This window comes from Corvus hawaiiensis, chromosome 16 (assembly GCF_020740725.1).
Source record: "Corvus hawaiiensis isolate bCorHaw1 chromosome 16, bCorHaw1.pri.cur, whole genome shotgun sequence".
NCBI lineage: Eukaryota > Metazoa > Chordata > Aves > Passeriformes > Corvidae > Corvus > Corvus hawaiiensis.
This window is the reverse complement of record NC_063228.1, coordinates 494,294-521,210: the sequence shown is the minus strand read 5'-3', so window position 1 is coordinate 521,210 and position 26,917 is coordinate 494,294. Positions and strand designations below refer to the sequence as shown.

General features: G+C 41.7%; 1 protein-coding gene across 1 annotated transcript; it reads right to left on the bottom strand.

Moving 5' to 3' along the window:
* Positions 1-1,549: 1,549 nt before the first annotated feature.
* LOC125334195 (nodal modulator 1) lies at positions 1,550-26,245 on the bottom strand. Its single transcript, XM_048320809.1, has 31 exons — positions 26,097-26,245; positions 25,739-25,828; positions 24,411-24,456; positions 23,877-23,977; positions 23,646-23,752; positions 23,381-23,453; positions 22,700-22,852; positions 21,906-22,043; positions 21,281-21,370; positions 20,579-20,684; positions 20,014-20,164; positions 18,724-18,901; positions 18,371-18,512; positions 17,364-17,495; positions 16,459-16,595; positions 16,091-16,178; positions 15,569-15,632; positions 14,691-14,786; positions 12,406-12,615; positions 12,030-12,112; positions 10,953-11,112; positions 10,702-10,828; positions 9,949-10,062; positions 9,173-9,300; positions 8,427-8,568; positions 7,529-7,612; positions 6,524-6,634; positions 5,090-5,191; positions 4,752-4,871; positions 4,130-4,222; positions 1,550-3,367 (listed from the first exon to the last, which is right to left on the bottom strand). Exons 1-31 carry the CDS (start codon positions 26,226-26,228, stop codon positions 3,236-3,238), a joined length of 3,630 nt encoding a protein of 1,209 aa, XP_048176766.1. The 5' UTR covers positions 26,229-26,245; the 3' UTR covers positions 1,550-3,235.
* Between the last annotated feature and the right edge of the window lie 672 nt (positions 26,246-26,917).

The window sequence follows — 26,917 nt, the reverse complement described above, 5'->3', positions numbered from 1 at the left end:
CACAGCTTTGCCTATTTATTTTCCCAGTATGGACATTTGCTGATACAAAGGAAAACACATAAGGGTAACACCACAGCACAAGTGCCGTGTCAGAGGATGGCCTGTTTGCTGTCAGCCTCGACTGACTTAAATCTCATCTCTTTCTTTCCCTGGTGGGTTCAAGAAGCTGGCAAGGCTCATATTCTGCTGAGTAAAAAGTAACCTGGTAGGAGGTGGGGAGCCTCAGTCACCTCATCAGCACAGAAAGAAGCAACATAGATTTGAGATATTTCCTCCTGAAATCCTACCCTCAGTAGGAAGGGAAGCACGGAGCTCTCTATTTTAAGTATTTGTTTTCTTGCTTTTAAATCCCATTTGGGTTTTTTTTAATTGCTGTATCTTTAACACTGTTGCTCATGCTAATCAAAAACACTTGTTCTTGGAGTGTGACAGCCATCTAATAAAGAGAGAAATTTAGAAATTAAGCTGTACCATCTACAAAGAAATTGTAAAACTCAGTATTAATGATCCATTTCAATCTTAAACAATAGTTTTGTGCATCATTGATTAATCAAATATATGTAATATTCATTGTTACTTTTGACAGAAAAAATAAGTAACATGCAATGCTATCTTTATCCAGAGGGCCTTACTCTCTTTTCCCACAGAATTCAGCCATTTGCCCATATTTAGCTCATCAAGCAAATGAATTAATCATTTTTCCACTATTGTGCCTGCAAAAAAGAAGAATAAACACTGAGTCTTGAAAGACTTCTAGTAAGTCAACATATTATGTTAGTCCCATCCTGCATTTATTCTCTACATTAACATAAATTAATGAAAGATGCAACAAGCAGCTTTAACTGACATTTTCAGTAATTTGGACAGGGCCAGTCCAACCAGTACTGAAGTCTTAAGAGCACAAACTCAAACCTTAGATGTGCAGAGTAAGTGATACCTAAGCATTCCACCCAGGAGAGAACAGCAGGCAGGCCTGACCCGAATGCACCATTTCTGCACTGAGTGCTGCTGTCCAAAGGAGAACCTCTCTGTCCTCCAGAGCTCTGCTCACCAGCAGGGCAGAGCCATCTCCCCAGGGCTGTGCGGAAGGGCTGGGAGCACTGCAGAGGTGCCAGGTACAGCCCCTGAACAGCGTCTCTACAAACCCTCTGGGCAGTGCCCATGGACACAGACCTGTCCCCTGTCCTGCTTCATGCTCCTGGCTCTGGGCATTGCAGAGACCACACTCATTTTTCTGCTTGGGCCTGTGGATCTGATTATTGGTTTCTATAAACAATTGAAGATACTGATTTCTTGGCATTCAGTTCTGCTTTAGAAAATTCTGTCATGCTTCAGTTTTCCCTGTTTTCTCAGAGAGCACAACTTCCCTGCCAAGTGAGAAACTTCAAGCTGCAGTTTTTGTTAGGAATTAACACTTCAACAGTAGAATAAACCTCAAAACACGGGACTCATAGTCACAAGTGTGATGCAGAAGGCAAAGAAAAGACAATCTTGAGAAGAGACACTGGGCAAATCCTAGATTTAGAAGCAAACATTAAATTAGCAAGAATTAACACTTTTCTTTTTTTCTTTTTATTAACAGCAGTTCCAATGTTTAAGTTCAATCATCAGTCAGTCTCACAGTTCAGAGATGAGAGTATCTGCAACTCCTTTGAGGCACATGGATATGTGCATTTCTTCCTCATACATTCCCCAAAGTAGCAATAACTTTCTTAACATTCACTAGCTTAAAATAAAAATGTACTGAAAATGTACAATTTATTGTAAGTCTTAGAACACCTTGTCTTTTCCCCATATATTTCATCACAGCAGTATCAAATTCAAAGTCATTAAGTAGAGAGCATGATAATTTATTAGAGCTTCATCTCAAGCTCTATACATAATGCCTTTTCAACATTCTACATTCTTATTACGGTCCTGACAAAATTTCCCTCTGAGATATTAGAATCATCACTGAATTAAGTTATAAGTATTTAGGCCCAAACTCTTGCAAAGCGCAACAAAAACAGTGTAAAACCTTCAGCATCCAAATTTCTAAGAATAGTAGGGTTTGTAAGCCTAAACATTTAAATGTAAGGGGACTTTTATTTCAAGTACTGTAAAAGAGAAACATTGCCACTTACTGGCAGTACCAATGTCTTTGCAATATTTGTAAGCATTTATGTGCATCTTCAAATGCTCTGTTAACCTTTATAGTATTTGTCAATAAAAAGCCCCATTAACATTTAAACTGTGTATGTCCAACTACCTACTTCAAGCAGGAATCAAAAGATAGCCTGTAAGAAACAGTTATTTATTACAGACTACATTATTGGGACTGCACACATTGGAGATTTAAAAAAGCTCACATTCCTTATAGTTAAAAAAACCAAAAGGTAAAAAATGGTAAAAAAAAAAAAATCAGTCATTAACTGGGAAAAAGACTGAGCATGGCCTGAGCTGGAGATGTGACCATCATGGGTGAATGGGTATCACCAAAAACACAGAACAGCTTTGGAAAGAGTAGTGCAGCCAGCTGGAGCCACCTCAGGAATTCTGGAGCTCTACAGAGATCACACTGGATAGGAAACTAAACTTGAAACACTGCTTTTGCAGTAGGAGCATCAGAATTTACCTGATACTAACAACTAACCTTACATGACATTGAGAATTTGTCTTCATCAGACAAAAACTTAATCAAAGATAACATTATCACTGGACAAGAACTGAAATCAGACAGACTCTTCAATCAAACTGCTGAACTGGAAGTGACAATGATATAATTCACCAGTCCAGCTATGTCCCCTAAAATTTTGTTTCAAGCAACACTGATTTAGTAAAATCCCTGTGTGCTACTTCTGTGAAGTGAATATTTCAAAAAGTAAGGAAAAATAATCCCAGAATCTAGAGACTGAAACTGAAATCATGTAGTCTACTACCACTGCTTTTATAAATCATTAATAAGGACAGCATGACCTGCTCCAATGAAAAGAAAAAAAATCATTAATTGTCTTCAAGTATGAGAGATGCACTCACAGTGACAGCGGAGGCATTCATTTAATCACTTTACAACAAGGAAATCTATAGACTCCATAGAAAATTTACAACCAAAATGGAGCTAAGGTGACAAATGGTGCTCATGTAGCAAAAATGAAAATGTCAAGTCTGCAAATTCAACAAAAACGTGTTTTAGTGGCTTTGCCTCCTCAGGCTCCAGTTTGATAGAGCACCACTTCATACAATCCTTCCTTTCATCTCATGTCCGTCTCGCCTTCTGTTTCTTTGTTTGTCTCTTTGCATCCTCTGAGCCCCCAGTGTCAGAGCCCGTCTGTCCAAGAGCACGGACGCCCTGCAGTCGAGCTGTCAGCTGGAGCAGTAAGGGAATAAGCTGGGGAAAAATAAATGGGGAGCAAGTTGTGCTTACAATGGTCTGAATGGTATCGTTCTTTAGACATGTAGCCCCTAACAAACAGATTCTATTGCATGGATGGCACATCTACAAAGACATCAGAATATGGCAGCAAATCTCAGGGAGGAATCAAACCAAACTTCTGGGAATTTCTGATAATCAAAACCTAAAGCAATTGTTTGAGAGGAAATCAAACTGCACACACAAATTTAATTTCTCTTCTTGGTAGAACAGAAATCCAGTCATATGAGGAAAGACTACAAGAGCACAGCTTGTTAACAAAGACAGAGGGATTTATACAGCAGGTATTTGTATTCCTCTTGAGAGCTTTTGAACGAGGGAGGGTATAAAGCTAGAGACCAGACTTGAAGACTTGCAAGACTTTTTCCAGTCTGATTGCTCCTGAAGCCAATAAAATAATTATTTTCATTCCTATTATCACTGAATCTGGTTATCTGAATTTTAATGATGCTGTATTGTTTTTTTCTCAGACCGATCAAATGAGAAGCCAAAATTCCACCATGGCACAGGAACTCACCTTCATGCTAAGCTTTTTTTAAAGGAAGGTAATTGTCCAAAACCATGGATACATTTGGGCTTTTCTTACAATATGTCACATAAGGGGACTGTGACTGCATCCCTCCCTGGGTAACAACCCAACAAAGCCTCAGTTAGCACAGTACAGCATATTCATTGATAGGACAGTAATATTTGGGTAAGAGCAAAGCCACCCTGACCCACCTTATCGTGGTTGTAACCAGCCAACAGCAGGAGCAGCGTCAGCGGTAACGCGATGTAAGAGCCTTGGGCAATATCTTGTTCAGGCAGCTTTCTCTGGAAACAGTGCACATCATGCATTTTATTTTTTTTAAACAGTTGACTATGAAATCCCTCAGCTCTAAGGCACTCTAAGGATCATGAGGCACATCCAGCCCTTCTCATTTGAATTCCTTCCAAGTGCTGTTCTAGGATTTACTTTGCCTTCCACTTCAAAGCCATCCTCTGGGTCACTCATGCATGCCCCCTTCCTGAGGTGTGCTGCTTTGTAAAGCCAATTCACTGATGGTCAGTCTCCACTGACAGTCAGCCTGGTGTGCTTTGCTTTACCTGTCCCATGCTGCCCACACCTCTGTGACCCCACTACAGCAGCCATGCCAGCACAGAACCTTTCAGGCACATCTGCACCCTTCATTTCCAACTGCTGTTTCATGTTTCCCTCCTGTTCCACTGGCAACTGAACACACAGCAAATCCAAATTAATTGTCACTTTAATGCCACTCATAAACCTCTTTATATTTACACTGATAGAAAGCTTGGCCAAGAGCACAAAATACATGCAGGTTGTGAAGTATTTAGTACTTACAGTGGGACTGAAGACCAGTGTAATGTGTTTATGATATCCAATGGCAGTGAAAGAAACTTGAGGCAAGGTGTAGTCATACTGTGATTTAGACAATGTAGAATCCAGGAGCACCACGTAATTCTGTGGGTAAAAAATACACTCAGGCTACAGCATCAGGAGCAGTCTGAGACAAAATCACATTTAAAGGCAAAGGTCAGTCGAACATGCTTCAAATCTTCCAAGACACTGGTTAGTCCAGCATGAATACAGCTCTGCAGGCACACCACAAATTACACTTCAGTGTCCTTAGAGGAAAAAATATAAAGTGATCTAAGCTAATTTTCCAGCAATATTCTTACCTCTCCATCTCGCAGTAGTGGTGGGAAATGAAAAAACAGGGATAGGCCTAAGTTGACTGTATGAATTGGGTTGTCAAGATTTTCACTTTTGTAGAGCTTCACCTGTAAATGAAGGAAGAAAGCACAAACCAGGTATTTCCAAGCCTGCACCACAATAGGTATTGCAGACATCCCACATCTTCAGGGATAAAAGCACTTCAAAATTCATCATGTGTTTATAAAAACAGAAAGTTGTCAAGTAAGAACACCTGGAAATGTCCTAATCTGGGATGTGAAAAGTCACAGAAACAGTCTTTTTACAGAACTTGAAATAACTTAGGAATGACTGTTGTCTGACATTTCCACATACCTAGTGTATGAAAAGCAGTCTGTGCTGTGGATCACAAAACTGCTCTCACTTGTGTCTGTATCCAACCTTAGCACACCTTAGCACACTGGAGGCCAGGGTGATGATGGGCACCCATCAACAGCTCACGTGCAGTACATGCAACACAAGACCCCACTTAATATGAAGCAAGCACAGGCTTGGATAACTTCCGCGTAATCAAATTTTGACATCAATTCCTATTGCTTAGGCTGAACTGCAAGGGTATAAATCTCCCCAGAAAGATGGGACACATGCCCAGGGGCTCTTCAGTAAGGTGATACATTTTGCCTTCACACCCGCTCTGAGTGTTGGATCCTTTGGATGTCTCCCAAAAAACCCAACAGCACAGCACTGAGATCTTGACAGGTGAGATGCAAAACAAGCCAGTGTGAAAGAAATCCAAGCTCTGCATTTATATTTGTAGGTAACATTTCAAGGAGCTTTTAAATCTGCGAAATGATACTGTAACTCCTACTCCATCAACACCTCTTGCAGACACTTCAGCATTTGCACCCTAAGCCAAAAGGATCAGAGGTTTTTAGCAAGTTTTTTCAGATCATAGTGCAATGTTTTGAATTTTGAAAATTTCAGCTTTCCTATTTGTCTCATGCTGTCTATTATTATGTACTTTTAAATTCACATGTCCTGTGGTATCACTGAATTCACATGGTATCTTCAGGTTTTGACATACAGGACAAAAATTTCAGGTGTTTCAGGAATTAATGCAGTCTCTAATACAAAGGACTCATTTCACCCTTGCTGCCTTGATCCCTCTACAGACAGAGCATCCCTAATCAGGGAAGCAGATCCCAAAATGCACAGGCCAACCAGAGAAGGTGTTTCTTAAACATATTCCCATGAAAAATGTAGACATTAAAGCAAAGCAGTCAGGAACACTGTAATCTTCAATTTATCTGGAATTCAAATTCACCTTCACTAAACTATTAGTTCTAATTTGAATTAAAAGTGTGCTCTGGCTACTGAACCACTTCCAGTGACCCCGCAAAAAAAGTCATTGTGAAAGCAATAACAAATACACTTGACCAAGATGAAAGCCTTGAACTTACACATAATGTGGAGAGATATTCAGAAGCTGTAATTACATTTCCACTTAAATCAAATTGATTAATTTGCCGGAACGCTATAATATTAACGTCATCAATGTCACTGTTCCCAACCTGCAATGGAAAACAGCCTCGGGTTTTTACCAGGAGAGGAACAGTTAACAAAGGACAGTAACGCAACCATTAACACAAGTATTGCTGATCATTTTAAATAAAAAGTGAATTTTGTTCTGTACTAAACACATGGAAACTTGAAAGCTTTCCCATTGCAAGTTCCTGTTCTCCAGAGTGCACCGCTTGCAATTGCAGACTCGTGCATTATCAGCATGAGGCTCATGACATTAAGCTAAACTAAAAATGGAAGTATCAAAAGCACACACTATTCTAGAAAAGGCTGAGGTAAATCCACAGGGCTGCCTGATCTCAGAACACTGGTCTCAGTATTTTGCATCTGTGCTGAGAGATGCACAGAGATGTTTCTACAGTTGATTAATGTGGAATATTTAACAAAATTCCACCAGTTTTCAATTCAAAATTATTACATTTTATAAAAATAAAACTGCTAGTCCAAATTACAATTTCACCAACATCAAGACTGCATGATTTGGACCCAATAACACATAACAATATCTCTCAGTCCATAACTAAATATAACAATAGGAGAATATGACAATTTATGATATCCTGAAGTTACTACTGCGTTGTTCCATATTGTAAAGAAATGTTGAAAGGTATTCCATACATTTATTCTCTTGTTTCTGGATGCATAGTTTTCATAACTGTGAAAGAATCCTTTTCACTTGTTTACTGTTTGGGCTTTATCTCACTTCAGTTTTGAGCTATGGTGCTGACACACAATATGGGACCTGTTTTTAAGGAGATGACTTGCTGAAAGGCACTTGTCTAAACAGAGTGCATTCACTACATTGCTGCTGATAGAACAGACAGAACGCCTAGACAGATCCATTTCATATTTAAGTGATGCTACAAAAAAAGAGAAAAAATCACCTCAATTGCCCGATGCTGTGGTAAAGCTCTTTCAATGTGATCATTGCCTTCAGCTTTGAGTTGGACATGATACACACAGCCAGGCTGAAAGCAACGTTCAAATGATCAATCCCAACACTGAATAATACATACTTTAATTTTAGAGAGCAATAAGAGAATTTTCTAACACTCCATTCAAGATATGCCACCCAAACAGATTTAACTCTATGCAGTTACATAAAGTTTTACTTATCTCAAATACAAAATTCAACTCAATAGCACTATTAGGAGTGTTTACTGTCAGAAAATAAGAAAAGGCTATACAGAACTTTCATTAGTTTGTTACATCACAGAATTAAAAGAAATCATCTGCTGTGATGAAGGAAAACACAGGATTAAAACCTGACCAAACATTGCCTTCTACTTCAGCAAATTGTTGACTCCTTACACAATGGTGCCATAAATTCAGCTTCCCCATTCCCTGAAGAACAGTTTACTTCACATACATGCTGTGCAATCAACATCATACCCACAGCCAGTATCCTGCTAAAAATAGGCTGTTGATACCTTCACAAGAGAAACTAAACACTTCCCCGAATTCTTTTGCCTATGAAAATTCCCTGCTGGTCACCCAAGCACTGACCAGGGGCTGTGTCATGTCACAGCAACTGCTCAGTGTTTGTGGAGGCCATCACAGTATGCTGCCAGCAAGTTCACAGACATACACAAGTTTTCCCCCTTTTATCAGACTGAATGTTCTCTACATGACCATGTCTCTTCACACAGAGAGACTCAAGGGAGTCTCCGTAAGCAAACACGATGGGAAAACAGAAACCAGTGGCTACTGAAAAGAACCCATTTCATTGCTCCATCATCAACTGACAGAAAAGTAAATGACAGAAAGCCTCCTACTCCTTACCCGAAGGCCACGGAGCCTGAATTTGCCCTCTTCATCAGTTATTGTGTCCTCTCCATAGATGCTGCAATCCTTCTGTCCCACAGCTTCCACTGAGACTCCCTGCTCAGGCTCTCCATTCAAAGAGGAAACTGTGCCGTAACAGCTAGAGGTGTACAAAGAACCAGTTGCTACAGAGGTGCAGATGCTGTTTTAATGCATATTTTGAAGACATTTTATTCTTACAACTGATGAAAAAATACTTACTGTATTTACCATAGCATGGAGAAGAAAAGGGGTGTTTATAATGTGTGTGTAAAACAGTTTAAATCATCAGAATTCGCTGTAGTTCAGAGTACAACTTTAAGAATCCAAGTTCCCTAAACTCCATGGACAGCAGCTTGCTCTTACCCCTCCGGGTAAGGAAAGCAAGGATCTTCAAGTCAGATACCTGAATTGGTCTACACCATACCTAGAATAGTCCTCTCCCACGGGAGGCAGCACAAGCCACTTCCAGTGCCACTGAGACAGTGCTTTCATAGCCATGTTTCTTCCTACAGCTCTGCCATCTGGGCTTAGCTATATATCCACATCCATGAAAAAAAGGCCAAAAGAAGTACTTATACACAGCATAATTAAGTTAAATTGAGACTTGAAAAGTCTCTTCCAAACCTGCAAGAACAGAGGTGTGCTGGGAGGAAACATGTATTTGGCACAACACATCCTGACACAGCCCATAGCATTTTCCGTGGCATTCCAGCTCCACTGACCTGTAAGCTGTTCTGTAACCAGTTATCTGGATTTTGAGATTTTGTCCTTCCTGCACTTCAATCATTTGTGATGACGGTTCAAAGCGAAATTCTTTCATCATGGGTTTAAAATAATACTGCCCTGGGCTCTGCAAAGAGGCACAAAATAAGATGTTTACTCATAGTGGTGCAAAAACTCACCAACTCCAAACAAATATGTTTTGCAAGAGCTCTCTGAAGAGCTGAAGTCCTCTGTTCCAACCACAGGTTAAACTGGTCGGAAAACGCGAGCAGTGAAAAACAGGGAGCACATTAGACAATAAACCAATGGAATTCCACCTGGTGACAAAGTGTTAAGAGAGGAAGGAAACTGCAGCCCTAAAACCTTACCACAAGCCCTCAAGGACAGGAAAGTGACCACAAAAGAAGGATGTCTGCAAGGAAACTACTCAAGCATGTCAACACACATACAGATCAATAATGTAATTAGATTTTCTTCCCCTAAAGACTCTCCAATGATCATCAACAAATTGGCTTGTTTCATGTTTACAGACTGCAAATTAGTAACTGAGATCAATCAACATCATCTACGACCTGTTGGGGAGAAATCTCTTGCCATGTTAGATTTCCCATTTTTCACTTGCTAAGATTTTAGTGCTGTTTATTCTCAGGAATCTACATCTCTCATCGTGGGTTAGGTTTCAAAGGACACCTGCCACTCAAGAGAACCCTATTTGGGAGGGCAAAGTAACACAGCCCTGCACAGAGCCACGTTCAGATGAATCATTCCAACTTACCAGATTGGAAAAAGTCAACATGCCATTATCCTGTGTGAGGAGGTTGGACCGAAACACCCCTCCACTGAGAGACAAGAGAACTCCAGCAAGAGCCTGGTCATCCTCTGATTTGATCTGTTTTTGAAAAATCAGCAATTTTAAGTGTAAGTGAGGGTTTCTTTATGGAGAAGGGTTCAGTTGAGAAGCCCCTTGCAGAGTCCAGGTGGGCCAGCTCTGAGCACTCAGCTGCAAGCAGAACTAACCACATCTGTACTGCCCCTCCTGCCAGACCACAGGGCTGCAGAACCCTCTGCTCCCAATCCCAGTCACAGCCCGTGGCACACCATGTGCCACCACAGCTGCCATTCTCTACCACTTCATAGAACACACTGGAGGGCCAGAACAAAGAATCCCAAAGTCTGGAACCAGGCACTAGTTGAACTAGACTACACCTACACCTTGAGGGATAAAATTCATCAAAAGAGGGTGGTCTAACTCCACAAAAGCAAATAAAGCCAGTCTTTTGGACTGCAGGCTCTAACTTTTACTCTATAAACCTTGCAAAGTTATCTTCTGCATGGCAAGTCATGGTCTACAACTGAGCTCATCCACTGAGGTTTGTCTCCTCACAACAAAGATTATTATCCAAGTAATAATAAATTATCCCAAAATCCCACACCCACTTGTCTTTGGAAGACATGGATTAACTTTTTGCCTGTCCAGCTCTAACTGCACACACTATTCATTTAGAACCCAAAGTGTTCAGAACATTACCTCAAATGTCACCCCAGCAAGAGCAAAAGCTTTGAAGTCTCCAACTGTTCCTTCTACTGCAGTCAAAACAAAACCTTCCTTCTGAGCAGTGATTGTGTATTCCAAGTCACTGTGGAGTGGCCCAACACTTCAAATAAAAGGAATACAGAACTTGTTTCAGAAAAAACACTTGGATATCACACACACACTGTCAAGTAACCACTGCATTTCAACTAAAGAATCCAAAGGTTCAAAACAAATCTGTTCATTACCTGTAAGTGCCTTTGTCATCAGTGAAAACTGTGATAAGTGGGGAAGTTGCTCCTTTCTCATTAATGACAATCTCAACACCTTCCAGTTCAGGATGAATTCGCCCTTCTAGAAATAAGCCCGCTTTTCCATGAATCTCTATCAGCTTCCCAGGACAACTCTCTTGGTCATTGTGAAGGGGATTTAAGACAAAGAAAAAAGTCAAAAATACACTTGACACTGTGATTTACAACAGGAGTTTAACTACTTCCAAAGCGATCAGCTGGTGGCCTTTTACCTTAGAACAAGAGATCAATCCACACAATTGCATGGCCTCTCAACACCTCTTAAAACATCTGAACAGTACCAAAATGAGTAACTACATTCTGAAGCCATAAGCACATCCCCAAAAAAACCTTATGGATTTCTGAAGTGGTTGGAGGTCTCAGTGAGGTACAAATACTGCAGCCACATGGAGATGATGGCAATGATACTTCCTTCAAGCCAGATTACACTGAGCTTTGACCACATTTTCTGAGTTCAAATTCAGGTCAGTGTATGTCATGTTTAATGACATTAAGCAAAAATTTATTTCCTTCCCTCAAATGCATTTAGAACATGCAAACAAAGAGGCACATGAAAAGAGGCACTTAACATTTCCCACTGATTTCAAACAAAGTATGTTCACTTAAGAACCTGAGGACAAGATGGACACTGAACCTAACAAGTAGCATCATTAACTGATGATAACCCTGACAGTTTGGTAACAAATTCCAAGTAGAAACCTTGTTTTTGCACAACTCTTTTTCCAGGTGATGGTACTATGAACAATTCTGAGAATCTGATGTAATACCCAGAAACCTAGCCTTCCTCTTGTGCCAGGTGGTTTTTCAGCACTTGGAAGAATATTCTGATGATAATTATACTTGCATCATCTATCAAATAGCTTCCAAATTCCAGAATGAAACTGGCCCAAAGAAATAGCTGCAACTGAAACTTTCCTAATGTTACCTTTTTGAGTTATTCATGTGTTTATCTACACAGATACATTTCTACCTTAAAAATCTACTCCTTTCAAACCATAAATTATTTATATTTACCTCCACTAACAACTGCTTCCACATAAGGTGGGTAGAAAAGCAGCTCTTTTGATGATGGTGTTACAGTAATCTTCTCTCCAGACCTGTAAAACACAAGATATAATTAGAAGAAAATTGAATTAGCAGCTCTCATGTAGAACAGAGTACAGCATATTGACGCAAGAATGCATCTAAATACTCCAAGAAAAAAGTATCAACAACCTAAGCAAAATTCTTGCTATGTGGTACTAGGTTTCCATGCAGCTCAGAGTCACCAAAGGCATGGGCACCCAGACAGCAGCTCTGTCCTATGTGGAGCTGTATCACTATTCTGCTTGGCAGAAACACCACACAATAGCACAAAGAATACACCTTGTCCATGGGAGCTTGGTATTACCTTGCCCAGTAGGAAAATTCATATAAGAATGGTCCTTGGAGCTCCTCCACCATTTCTTGCACTGGTGGCTTTGTTCCTTCCTCCTCTTGACCCTTCTTTTCTCTCTCCTGCCGGCGGCTCTCAATTTCTGCCAGCTGCTGCTCCCGACGCAGCTCCTGAACAGATTTCAGGGGCCCCAAAACTAAGGCAGGTTCACTGTCAATGGATGACCTGAAAATATGGAGAAAAAACAAAATCATCTCCTTCCGTATGGAGGGATAAGAGCTTGTTGTATCTGCTAATTACTGCCTTTATAACACCACAGACAAGTCCCACCATATTTTTTAAACCCATTTCTTTTCAACTGCCCTGTTCATTCTGGCAAGAGCACAGGAGTGATAAATTTTTAGGCCAAAGGATCAGTTTGCAAGAGTACCTTTAACAAAGCCTTAAACTAAAAAAGAAAGTCTGGAATATCAAACCTGAGAACAAGCTTAATACAGAAAGGATGAGTTATACAAAAGAAAGACTGCTAAGCTTGCTTTTTTTCCTGAACTATAAACTTCTGCCTCAGAACCTACCTCTCAGAAGCAGAGAATACAAGGAGAAAATAATTTCTATCACACATAAATACTTCCAAGAGCCAGCAATTCCCAGGAAAAGCTGTGAGTTCTCACCTCTCTGCCCTATACATTTGAACTGCTCAGCCATCTTGTCACTGTCCACTGAACAGATTGCTAGATAAGTTCAACCAAGTTCTTAGAATCAGCACAGAACTATGCATTTTGTTTCACTCTCCCTGATCTTGCATCCTCTCTTTTCTAGCATTTTCTTCTAGACTCCAATCATCCTTTATATCTTATCATCTGTCTCTTCTCCAACAGGCTGAATTCTCAGTGAGGAGAGAACCGAAATGATCACTATTACTTTTCCTACAACCACTTTAGATTACCAGGATAGTTCTGTCTCTGCTTCAATCTTCACATACATTCTAGCTTGTCTTTTTTAAGACAAAAATATAGTTACTATTGCTCTATCACACTAAGTTTCATCAAGGCTTTATATTCCTTCTCTGCAGTCCAGACAATACAGAAATATATAAAGGTTTTTTTGGCTGAAAGCCTATTAAAAATCCATACAGGCACACAAAATCTCAAGATATTCATAAAAAATTACTACAGTCTTATTTTTAAAACATACCAAGCCATTATCAAAAACTGGTGAGAATCAGCCTTGCTTTTGGTTGAGGTTGTTTGGGGTTTTGTGTTAACTGAAAGTTAATGGATCACAGTCATGGATCTGGCACACAGACTTGTAAAAACAACTAGCTTGCTTTTAAACCCAGAGCTGTCCCCTTTATGTTGATGGCACTTCACAAATTGGACTTCAGCCGAAAAGCTTGAGGCAGGATTGATCAGAGATATCTGTGGCAACTGAGCTGCCTTCAAAGCACTTGCCAACCCTCCAAAAACCCAACAAGCTGAGAATGTTGGTACAATATTCACCTCCCCACTAAGTTGTTTTTAAAATCCTAATGGCTCTCTGCTGTCTCAATGTCTCCTTTCCAGCTGCTGGAGTTGCCCAGCAGTTGCAGTGATAGGGTCATTAATCTTTGAGCACTCAAGGCAATGCTCTGTAGGTAATGTTCTCTGAAAAGATGTTTTCTGCACTCAAAAAAGTTTGAGAACTCATAGTCTAGAACAAGTAGACACCAGCAGAGTATTAGTAAAACACTCATCATTATCAGACACTTTCAGGCAGATTTGGCACCTCATACAATTAAAGCTGTTCACAAATCAGTGCTCCCTAGTGAGCTGTCTGTTCAGCTAAACACAAATTGGTGCATTAGTATGTAATCACTCTGCATGCTTTTCCTTTTATAATCCTCTTCACACCAGTAACAATGCTCTAAAGCAGCAGATTCTCATTCTGGGGAAACAGAAAAGGAAAAAAATAGATGCCAGTGCCTAAAGAGCTCAGACCTAAGCTAAAACAACACCCTCTCAATTCTGAAACATCAGCTCATTAAAGTATACAAAAACTCAGAAAATAATTTCTTTTTACCATGACACAAAAGAAGGGAGGGGCAATGTTGAAATGATGAGACAATGCTCAAAATGAGGGCTGGATTTATCTCTCTCCAAAGAACTCAAAGCACATCTTAGCATAAAAACCTCTCGCAGCCTAGGCTAGGATGCCATCCCCTTAGAAAGCAGCCACTGCAGCAGTAAAACTGGAGTAAAGCTTTATGAGATAAATGTCTTTTTCTTCCACTTTTTATAGCCTCACAATTTCTTTGTCCTTACTTAATGGTAACAGTCACATCCATCAGTTTATCAGTTACGATCGTGCCAAGGACATGGTGTCGAACTGCAGTGAGTGTCAGGATACTGGGAGATGACCTGAAAATCAAAGGAACAGAGACATGAATTCAAGGTCCCCTTCCTAAATAAGCAAATCTTATTTAGCAGAGTCTGCACTCTCACCCCTGAGATTGAAATGCTTTATAAAAGACAATACAGGAATTACTCAGCAAAGCTGTAGTGCTGGGATGGTCATCTACTGGAAAGGGAGCTTTTCCCAATTTGAGCCCCAAAGCAATTCCTTCCTTGGTGCCTTCTGCTTCCTCTCAAGCTAAAGCTGATTTGGTTGATTTCGTATGTCGAAGTGTCATTAAACACGTCACCGGACCATAACCTATAAATAACTAATTAAACTTTGCTGACTGAGGAAGATCAGCATTGCTTACTTGTGGTAAGGGTGAACATTTATTCAGCTTGCAGGAAATGGGGTGAGCAGAATCACCAGAAGGTCATGGCACCAGTGACACGCAATAGTGGTAAGTGCCTCTCAGTAATCTTACTACCCTATCTTTTGCATTTCAGCTCTCAGAAGTGACCAACGGTTTTCAGTGAAATAACTCTTCTCTGTTACAAAGCAAACCCAACGCTAAACAGACAGAAGGCTGACAAAAATACCCATCTAAAGTGACTACAGCATCTTTAAAGCCTATCATTATTTGATTGTTATTATTTTTAAGATAGGAAGGGCAAGAAAACACATGTGATACACCTTGCTAGAGCTTCCCTCTACGCCTCCTGTCCTGCTGAAAGCAAGCAGGAGAAGGAAGCTTTATGGAAAATCAGGCTGGTAGGTGTAAGGTCAGAAACAGCCGCACTCTTACGTGTCGTAGGTGTAATATTCGTGTTCAAACTGGTGGCAGGAGCGCGGGGTCACTTCATACACACCTACAAGCATTAAGGCAAAGAATGACCTGCTGAAAAAATTTAAGTTGGCTGAATTCTCAAGATCACATGAGAGCAGAGGTATAGAAACAACTGAAAAATTCCACTATGTATCTGCTGTCTTTCACACAGACACTTTCTGATGTGTCTGACAAATAGAACCCATATGAATGACATTATTTTAACATGATCTTCATTCATCAAAGATGAAATACTTCCATGACCAAGAAAAAAAATAGTAATATTTTATTTCTGGAATCTAGATTTGATGAAGGACTAAATAGCAGAAGAAATTGAGAGTTCTAAAAACTTGGAACAGATCATTTATATACAGATGCAATTAAAACAATGCCTTTCGGAAGCCTCAGAAACCACAACAGATTTATGGTTTTTTTAGTTCCCAGCACTATTAGCTAACTGGTTATTTTTCATTTTTAAAACTAATATTCTACAGCTGTTACCTGGCTTTGAAAGACAGAATCTGTTAACTCCTTTGGACAGGTTATAAACACCAACATTCTCTGGTCCATTTCCATCCTGATAAAATTCCTGTGAACACATAGCACAATTCCCTATTAGTAACTACCAAACGACAAAATGAAAACAGTATTTACCTAAAGATACATCAATGCCCCATGTCTTTTATAACAGCTAGCATCACAAGACCATTTTACCAAACTTAAAAGACAAATCTCAAAGCACTCTGAACATCAATGCTCCCATGCTCTGTGACCCTCCAGAGACAGGAGAAAGCCTTGACTCCAAGCATAATCCAACCAGCCTCCACAAGGTCATTAAAAACATACAAGAACATTTGTTTCCTACGTACCAGTGTGATTGCATGAGAAAGAGAACACCTCAGCATATATCCAGTCTGCCTGAATTCTACTCCTGACACATCTTCCTCCAAGACTTCCAATTCCAAAGACTTATTCTTCCAGCACCAGTCTTCATGTACAATGCTTACTAGAATACATACCACACAAAGCATTTTAGTAAGGTAAAACTGAGTAAATAAGGGCAGGTTTTGTGATATAAAAAGCTTGGATTACTCTAACTTCCCTGACAATAATCTTCAAAGATAAATACCCAACAATGCCTGTAATAACAGACCTGGCTCACAGCACTGCAGCATCACCAGGAACCAAACACATCTATCAGGAAAGCTGTACTATGAAAAGGAATAATGAAGCCTGGCCACCCTGGAAGGCTCCTCAGTGGGCACTACCACTGTGACAGGCAAAGCAGCCTAGAGGACACCACAACCTAACCCCAATTTAACCTGGTGCAAAGATATTCCCTGTACTCCTGTACAGAGTGCAATCTAATACACTCCTTCTACACCTTTCCTTGGAAAACAATTTATTTTCACAGGCCACGGCAGGCTGGGCAAAATACGTATTGCTCTTAGGAGCAGCGCTCTGGAAGCAGAACTACAGTGTGCTCCTGTTCTTAGGCTTGGGACAAGCCAGTTCATGATAAAGCCCACTTCCCCCACACCAGCCATGCAGACCCTGAAACTCAGGGCAGCAGTAACCTTTGGGCTGACACAGGGTTAAACATCCAACATTAAGAAAAACCTGATGCACTGTTGTAAGGTATTTTTCCAGATTCTCTCAAGTTTCACAGCTGTGTTGGGCATACTGTAAAAGGCATCCATGCTAACAGAAGTGCTCAGATGAGGTCACAAATTGAGCTCCCAAGGCACCCCACAAGCAGTTCCCCTGGTCCTACCTTTGTACTTGCCGGGGAGCACCCCCTGGAAGGTGAAGGGCACCGAGTCCCTGCTCCCTGCCAGCTGCAGGCTGCGCTTCTCGCCCTGCCGGTTCACGGACTGCAGCGTCACCAGCAGCTCACCACACGCGTCTGGGAGGCAACACAGCTCGTCAGGCTGCACCCCAAAACCCCTCCAGCCACACCTCACGGGTACTAGCATTCAAATGATTACTCCCTCCCAGTATGCTTCCAATTAAAACTTCTTTCTCAGGCACACGTTTACCAGCGTTTTTTTGCATTCTGCAGGACTTCAAGACTGTTAATCATAGTCTTCCATCTAATGGCAAGAAAAAACCTGAGATCAACATTAAATCCCTGGGTCCATCTCACTCTGCAGACACTAAAGAGCCCAGTAAACACCTGAGAGACAGAACAAAAAGTGCAGGGAGGATTCAGAGAGAAAAAAGGAAGGGTAAAAAATGACAAAAATCAGCCTCCAATCATCATCTGCTGAAATCAGTGGGTAATCAAGGAAAATAGCAGGAGAGAGGAACCTTAAGACTAAAATAAAGACAAAAAGCTTATGAAAAGAACAGAGGTTGAAAGCTTCTGCCAACAGCTTGAGCATCTATCCTACAGTTTTTACACTCACTGCTTTTTTCCCTTTTTTTTGTAAACTTCTTTTTCACCTCCAGTACTTCTCTGATTGATGTACAGTATCCCAAATGGCAGTCAGGACTATTTCCTTCCAGAACCTACCCATCCTCTGAGGAAAGAATACTCGCTTATCGCTAGCAAGTATTAAAAGTAGGTGCATAACTTTATTCCAAACTTTGTTAAGGTACCTTACTAGGCCACAACGTCCCCCAAAAAGAGCTGCTTTTTCCATGTGCTGGAAGTTATGTTTTCACATCTGCTGCTGGGACTAACCACAGCAAGTGTCTTGGTCTCAACAACACTCACTCACACATGCAGTGCTAAAGTTCTCCATTCCCACTGCCATTTCACTTTCACAATGGACTTACCTAAACAAGAGATCTTCCCTGAGACAGATGCCAAAAACTGAGAGAAGGTCACATCCATCACTGGTCTGTCAGTAACAGTGACAGGAAATATTTTGGGTTTCAAAGCCAATCCTGCTCTGGTTTCAGCCTCTGGAATAATTACCTGTAAAGTATATGACATCAAGACATCACCAGCTTCCAGATACCAGTCCAAATACACTCACTCTGCTGTCTTCAATGCATTTATCAGAAATAAGAAAATGGAAATTTACTGGAAATCCCAGGCAAAGCAAAACCAGCCTCTCCAACATGCTTTCCAAAATATAAAATCTTCTAGAACACCATGACAGTCCAACAGTGAAGCTCATTCTTACCTGAACATTGTATGTACCCGATTTTGCCTTGAAACAAAATGCTCCATGAGGGTCCGTTTCTGTTGTAACCAGTGATGCTTTGTCTTTGTCTTCAGGTATCATGGTTACCTTGTATTTACTAATCTGTTTGACTGTGTCAGGGAAACGAGTTACTGAGATGTGGCCACACACACTGAACCTGTTAAATAAAAGCCAGTCATCAGAACAAATAGTTTGATTTGACAAAGATCATAAAAAACCACTTGTTTTAGAACTTCCTTAAAAAGTAAACCTCACTATGCTGAGGTAATAACACCTAAATTGAAAATGATTTCTCCTGAAAGAGAGATTTGCAAGCAATTTGCTTTACTCTTCCCTGCCACTAACCCAATCACTTCAAGCCTTTTTTTTTTTTTTTTTTTTTTTTTTTGTGCTAGGCAATGGATTTAGGACTTTCTCCCCACAGGTTTTAAATAATTTCAACTGTTTTGTGTCAAAAACCTCGAATATGATAGGTAATCCACTGGAACACAACCTTGGTACACCTACACTTGTGAAAGCACAAGACAAGATGACAAATTAGAAGCTGTAAGTTTTGCTTAATGCCTTCAACAGCACAACATAGCTAGTTATTGAATAAATTTCACCCCATCATTTAGCAGCACAGAGGGTTTTTTCTAATTGCCTGGCTATGTCTGTAGGAGCTGACTGCTATTTGACTCAATAAATTCCAAGTTTTCACTTCTCCAGAACACTGCCACTATTTTCTCCTCTGAAGTCCTAGACACAGAAACGTAACTCTTCCATCTTCCTCAGCTCACACTGTATCTCCCACCACCACCCAGCCTTAGACTCACAGTCAAGGCATCAAACAAGAAAAAGACAATTCATGTAAGGCAACAATGACCTTGAAAGTGAGGAGTAAAATGCAGAGGTTTGGTACAACGCTGCACTACTCAGCTGTGTGATTCCAGATACCCTCCTGCTGTACAAGAGTGAAGTGGCAGGAAGCTTCTCTGATGCCTTCTCAGTTCACATACCATTCTAAAATTCTTAATTTGCCCATGTCTTAGTGTCTTCATTTGCAAGGGAGAGCTTATGAAGAGGCTGCTCTAAACCTTAATTATTATTGAGCAAAATACTGTGCAAAAAACATGCACTCATGCTGCCCTATTTACCTTGAATTTCTTCAGCAACATTTAGCTCCTGACAACACTACACAAGTCTGGGCATGGCATGGGAAAGGATCACCCATTTTCACAGCCTCATCCACACATCAAATTGCATTTTCATCCTGATGCCAGTCCTTACCCTGTTGCAATGATGTTTGCCAGCTGAGGTGTATTTGGTGCAATCTTCACAGTAATAGTATCAAAAAACAGGTGTTCTTTCCTCGCATGAATTGTGTATGTACCTGTTGTTATGTTCTCAAGGCGGAAAGAGCCGTCAGCTTTTGTCTTCACTGTAACAACAAGAGTTAAAAACCAGGGCACATGTTGACTGTCTGTCCTTATGTATCAACAGATCCAGAGGGCATGCACTGCTTTAGGCTATTTTTAATTCATATTATGCAACAAAGAAATAGTATTATGTTTTTTTACTAGATGAACCTTCACTTCTGTATTTCAAAGTACAATCTGGCATATGGTTGAAAGAAATTAAGAAATTTTCAACTGCCAAACCAATGAACACTTAATGCTCTCATCTAAACCAGTAAATGCAAAATTAATCAACTGCACGAAATCCACTTTAATATTTCAAATACATTGCAACAAAAGCAGTGTATTATGCTTAAGGGTTAATTCCACATCATACACTAGCCCTGAACTTGCATTTAATAAATGCTTCCCTGTAGCAACAAAGATCAATTGCATACCTTTAATCTGATTGTTCAGAGTCACAGTGGCATCAGCAACTCCTTCTCCTTCAGGACGATTCAACACCCTGCCTGTGACAGAGAAACCCATCACATGGAAAACAGGCTGAAATGGGAAAAAATTAACATCAGTCTTTACTCAGGAAATGCAAACACATACCTACAGCAATCAACGCCAACTGTTCTCTCTCCACACACATACAAAGGAAACTTATTTCCAGCTCTAGGAAAAAAATGTACCAGGATAATCACAGTGGAAGTACAAACTGATCTCCAGGCATACTGTTCCTGTAAGTACAGAACACACATTCTCCATTTATCTCCACTGGGCCCCAGTCACAGATCATAATGCCATACACAAGGAACTCTGCAAACCAGAAAAACCTACAGGCCCTTCTCCAGAGATGTGACAAACTCAACGAGGAAATTCAAGCAACCTGGAAGATTATTGCCAGTTTGCAACATGGACATGAGGGTGAACATAGCAGACAGCTTTGCCCTATTTTGTTTCTTCCTAGTAAAAGGGACCAAAGTACATAAACACAGCACAGTACTAGAAGCTGTCTTCTACCTGCTGTGCATAAACAAGTGTCTTCAACTTCTTACAAAGTTTTTCCACAATACAGCTGCTTTCTGCTAAAATCAGTTAGACTTTTACAGGAATGAGTGGCACAAAAGGATTATTCCCTCTGAAGGCCTTACCTCGATCTGTAAACTGTCATGCTCTATAAGGAAGTCCAATCTAGATGGAGCAACATCAAAGGTGATTCTCTCTCCCCTGTAGAATGGTATCTGAAAAGAAGACACACGGCTTTGACTCCTAAACTGTGATGACAGAATGGTTTTCCTTTACCATTTTCCATGTTCTTACCACCACCAGACACCTCTACCAAGGGTCAAATAAGCTGCAAACCTCCTGGAAAAAATAGCTCAGGGGGATGGAGACACAAATACGGGCAGTATTTCAAGATTGATGGAAACCATGAAATTATCGGAAAAGATGGAAAAGTAACCCCCTACTCAGAATACAGCAAAGGTATTTGGATGTGCAAGAGCTTACAGATAGGAGACTATATGACTGCTAGAAGTATTAAAGGAATGAGAGAAGCCTGAATCCCATGTGTAGAGCACACAGACTGAGAATGCAGGACCATCACTCCAGGCAGTGGACAGAGAACATGCTCCCACACCATTCAGATGTAAGAAAGAGAATGGGAAAAAAAGGAAACAGCTTAAAGGAGAGAAGGGGGCAACACCACACTCTGGTTTAGAAAATGAAAGTTAACAACGCACTGAATAGACAAGCAATGAATTTCTAGTCACTTACCACAGTGTATTTCCCACTTGGCAGAGAAAGAAAGCTAAAAGATCCATCTTCTTTTGATACAACATTGCACAAATAGGATAAAGACTCATCTCTTGATTGGAACCCATCCACAGGAGAAATATTGCAGCCTACAACATCCTGTGGTAATAAATGCAATACAACCTTTTGTCTCAAAGAAAAATAGAGAAAATCATTTGGGAGGAGGATACAGGAGGGTTCAAAATTCTCAACTGTGAATGAATGATGGGAAATATAAAACCATTTTAGAGACAAAGTTTGACAACATGGCTTAAAATTCAGGTATGGGTAAAACAGGAAAAAACAGCAAATAATCAACTTCATGGTAAACAAGGACAGAACATCCAACGTCCCCAAAACTCCAGCAGGTGTCTTAACTGACTTCAGTTCTGTGGACAGGGTTAACATTACAGAACAGAGCTCAACTCTGCATGACCAGATGTCTCTCTCATTTCTTAACACACTTGTAAGGTGGCAATAGAAGCTGTTGAACTTTGTCTTCCCATCAAGCGGGCAAAGAGTAATAAAGATCTCATGCTGAAGACAAATTACAGCCAGTCGTCATGAAATAATTCCATGGAGGTCATGTTAGATTACAAGGGCCTTGTTGGGAAAGAAAAAAAAAAGAAATCACACAAAAGAACCAAACACAAAAATACAGTTTGAGGGGTTGTACAAACCAGTGAAGGACAGAGATGAGTATATATGAACCTAGAAGCTATTTAGTTCTTATTTATAGCCATTCTCATAGTGAAAAGGTACTGATCAACCATTACCTCTTTAGAGACTGAAGAAGAAAAAAGGAGAAACATGACCCCTTTCATGGGTTCTCCATCACTCCTCACAGACCCAGAGACGTTGTAGCCTGCAACAATCAGGGGGCTGGCAGCATAAGCATTGGAACTTGTCACCCGCACCACTGTCTTCGACTGAAATACAGAAACAAATATTTTCATCAAAAGCAGGCATTAAATCTCATTTACAGCAGTAACAGTCAGAGGCTGTACATTCAACAACAGGAACAGAGGCCAGAGCAGCAGCCCCCAAAGAGGGTCCCCAGGCTACTCAAGACACAAAGACACTAAAGCGAAGATACCTTCTAGAACAGTATTTTTCCTGCTTTAGTGATTTAGGAAATGGTCAGGATATCAGAGCTCCTCAGAAAACAAGCAGTCTGGGAGGGAAGGATTAGAGCATCTGCTACAATATTCTTGCAAAATGTACAGGATCAGAAGATGGAAAGCAAGAGCTCATTTGCCAGTCCTTCTCTGGCTGGCTTCACTATCCCCAAACTGGGTCTGTATGAGGCAATTTCTTGACTACCTGAATTAGATGTAGAAAAGCTCCAGTAATCCTGTCCACCCACAAAGCCCCTTCCTCACACTAACTGATCCAGATGAGGTCTAACAGATCCATCCTCCCTAAACAGGCAAACCCGAACTTCTGTAGGTTCTAACCTCTTTCAACATCCAGGTAGGATGAGATGCAAAGATTTCATATTCGCCAGGAAGCACTTTAAAGAAAGCAAACCTGCAAGGCAAGAAAGGGATTATGTCTTTTCAGAAACAGCCACTAACATTTGTTCACATAAAAACAATTCAGACTCTATTCACATGTTAGAAAAAATATTTCAAAACTCTTACAGTCCCAGTCAGTATGGCAGAATTGAAAAGATTTTGCGGAAATGAACAGGTAAATTAAGTATATACCACCCACACTCACTTTCCTCCAGGTTGTGTAATAGTTGTTTGTATGTTTATGTCACTGCCAGCATTTCTCAATACAACCTGAACTCCAGCAGGACCTAATGTCTGACCTTTGCTGAGAACCTGTCAAAATAAAAAAGAAACCGAAGTATAAACAAATAAAAATAACTTGTAGAGTAGAATTTGAATGTTTTTATGAAGGCCGAATTAGCATAAGGTGGAATAAATAAAGATAAAGGAGTCTAACCTTTCCGTTCACAGAAAATCCTGTGAACACAAAGTTAATATCACCTCCCTTTGTGCAAATGTCATTAATGCCATCCACGTGGATGTCTACACTGGTTGGTTCTGGAAGAGAAGAACGATGAAACAGCGTGGTAGTTAGTGAGAGAGCAATCACAAAGAAACTGCTTCAGCTTTACAAAACTATCACAGAAATGTATTAATTCAAGCATGCCAAGTGTTGCTCTGGAAGTCTTTCTTCAGCAAATTTAAAGCACCCCCAAATCCCAATGCTGAAAATCCTCTTTCCCTCCTCCTGCCGCAGCCATTTTTGTCAAAACCCCACATTCCTTCAAATCAGTTCAAGAGTTACTTTGTCAGTGTCTACCACATAGCTTTACCTTCCCCTGGTACAGTAAGTACATTTCAGTTACTAAACCATGCAATATGGTTTATAGGTTTTGAAAAGTGCTCCATCTTCCCTGCCAGCTGCAAGTTAGAGATAAGTCTGACACTGCAGATACAGTGTCCTATTGTAAGAAGGCATACAAGCACTTACCAAAACTCCACCCTAGGGGAGGCTCAATTTTAAGAATGAAATCCCCCTAAAAAATAAAAAGCAGTAACTGTCTTCATTGATCTAAATTCAATTTAGCTAAAGGATGAAAAAGAAAGTCAGAACACAAGCATCATGCTGCAGAGAGGAACACAAGACTCAAGTGTACCATTCTCCACCATTCTCCTTTCCTCCTGCTTATGATACTCTGTTCAAAGCAGCAATATCTACCCAGACAGGCTGGGATGCTGGGCTCACATCCAGCCAAGAGCAGAAATTAAGTATCACCATGTTTATACTGCTTCCAGCACAAACCTGGCTCACAGTCAAGCAGCTCAGTGCTAGAAAGTGTTCAAATCTATCTCTATTCAAATCAAATCTACCTGCCCCAACAGATGGGCTCTAAATCAGCCTTTGATATTTCCACTGCGTTGTATTCAACCGCTCTGCCCAAACACAGGATAACAAAATTCCAATCCTTTTAAAAGCTCTGATCCAAAAGGGTATTAATCAATACAGAGATCCTCTTTATATCAGAGAGCACCACATGTGTTCTGCACATTCTGGAGTTCATCGTGGAAAGGCTCAAAGGCCTAAGAATGAAATCACCATGATCAGAAAGCATGTTACATTTTTAGACTGGGAAGGGAAGGAATTATTTGGTGGCTGGACTAGATGACCTCTGAAGGTGCCTTCCAACCCAAACCATTTTGTGTTTCTACTTCTGATCCCTAAGTTAACTAGCTCCTCAAAAGAGCAAACCATTTTGACCATCCAAGGGCAACTTGAATTTGATCTGAAACACCTTTCCAGTCTAGCAGACATCAAATTACTGATACACTCTGAGCTTCCTTGATCATTATTTCCTTAAGACATTTTTAACATCTGCAATTAACCACTCAGGTTATTCAGTCATACCAAAACACCGTCTCATATACATTTATTTCCATTTCTATAGGTAAAAAACTGAAAGCTTTATCTGTACTCTGTAGGAGCCTGTACTTTTCATGCAGTACCTGTACAGCTACAGCACACAGCTGCTGGCACTAATTCAGGCTCCCAGTGCTGCAGTCATTCCACTAAACAGCACAAATGCAACTCTGCAGCTACAGTTACCTGGCTTTTCTCTTGAAGAATTAGCACTGGGAAATGAAGTAGTTGCACTATAAAAAGAAACAGTTTGAAACTTTGATCCAAACCGAACTAAATTATATCCTGTTTCAAATGTTTCATGGTGGGTGTTGTTCTGAGGTTTAATGTGCCGGCAGATCGAGGTGGAGGCAGCTGCTGCCTCCAGCACAGAGAGGACAGCACAGGTATTTATGTCTTACCTTGTCATAGAGGGGAATCATGAAATACCCATTGTTCGGAGCACAGTCTGTCTGGTATTTCAGAGTACCATGTTTTGTATATAACTTAATCTAAAAGAAGCAAACAAAACAGACACAAAGATATCTTAAAACAAGGCGAGGAGCGCTGGAACCAGGCACTCTCTAACCCAGTCACACAGCAGCAGCAGCAGCCGTGCCCAGGGAGCAGCGGCACACGGTTTATGGCAAGCAGGCTGTAGAGTGCCAGGGTGAAGAAGAGCCGCAGCTCCACCGCCACCTGTGAGCGCGGCCCGGGGGCAGCGCTCGGTACGCCCGGCGGGCATGCGGGGCCGGCGGCGGGCGGGGCGGCGGCGCCCACCTCGATCAGGGAGTAGTTGATCTCCACGTCGGACTTGACGAAGCCGCCGCAGCCCACGACGATGTCCTCGGAGCCCCGCGCCAGGGCGCAGCACAGCGCGCAGAGCAGCGCGGCCGCCGCCCGGGGCCGCATCCCCGCACCGCCGCCACCGCCCGCAGCCAGCGCCGCCGGAAGCGCCGCGCCGCCACAGCGCCCCACAGCGCCCCACAGCGCCCCCTGCCGCCGCGGAGGGGCCCGGCCGCCGCCCGCGCCGCCCCGCCGGACGCGCCCCGGCCCGGGGGTGCCGCCAGCCGGGATTGTCCGTCCCGGGAGCGTCCGTCCCGGGAGCATCCGTCCCGGGAGTGTCCGTCCTGGGAGCGTCCGTCCCGGGAGTGTCCGTCCTGGGAGCGTCCGTCCCGGGAGTGTCCGTCCCGGGAGCGTCCGTCCCGGGAGCGTCCGTCCCGGGATTGTCCGTCCCGGGAGCGTCCGTCCCGGGAGCGTCCGTCCCGGGAGTGTCCGTCCTGGGAGCGTCCGTCCCGGGATTGTCCGTCCCGGGAGCGTCCGTCCCGGGATTGTCCGTCCCGGGAGCGTCCGTCCCGGGAGCATCCGTCCCGGGAGTGTCCGTCCTGGGAGCGTCCGTCCCGGGATTGTCCGTCCCGGGAGCGTCCGTCCTGGGAGCGTCCGTCCCGGGATTGTCCGTCCCGGGAGTGTCCGTCCCGGGATTGTCCGTCCCGGGAGTGTCCGTCCCGGGATTATCCGTCCCCGGCTGCGCCTTCGCACCCTTTGTAAGCGTAGCTGATGCCAGGTCACTTCAACAAAATAGACTGTCGTCTTCAACCTGT

Excerpts from the sequence above, each read along its gene's own strand:
- LOC125334195 (XM_048320809.1), bottom strand. The coding sequence starts at position 26,228 with ATGCGGCCCCGGGCGGCGGCCGCGCTGCTCTGCGCGCTGTGCTGCGCC. Across the intron at positions 16,179-16,458 it reads TTTCTCATGCAATCACACTG|GAATTTTATCAGGATGGAAA; the intron begins GTACGTAGGAAA and ends ATGTGTTCACAG. Across the intron at positions 5,192-6,523 it reads AATATCTCTCCACATTATGT|GTGAAGCTCTACAAAAGTGA; the intron begins GTAAGTTCAAGG and ends CTTCATTTACAG.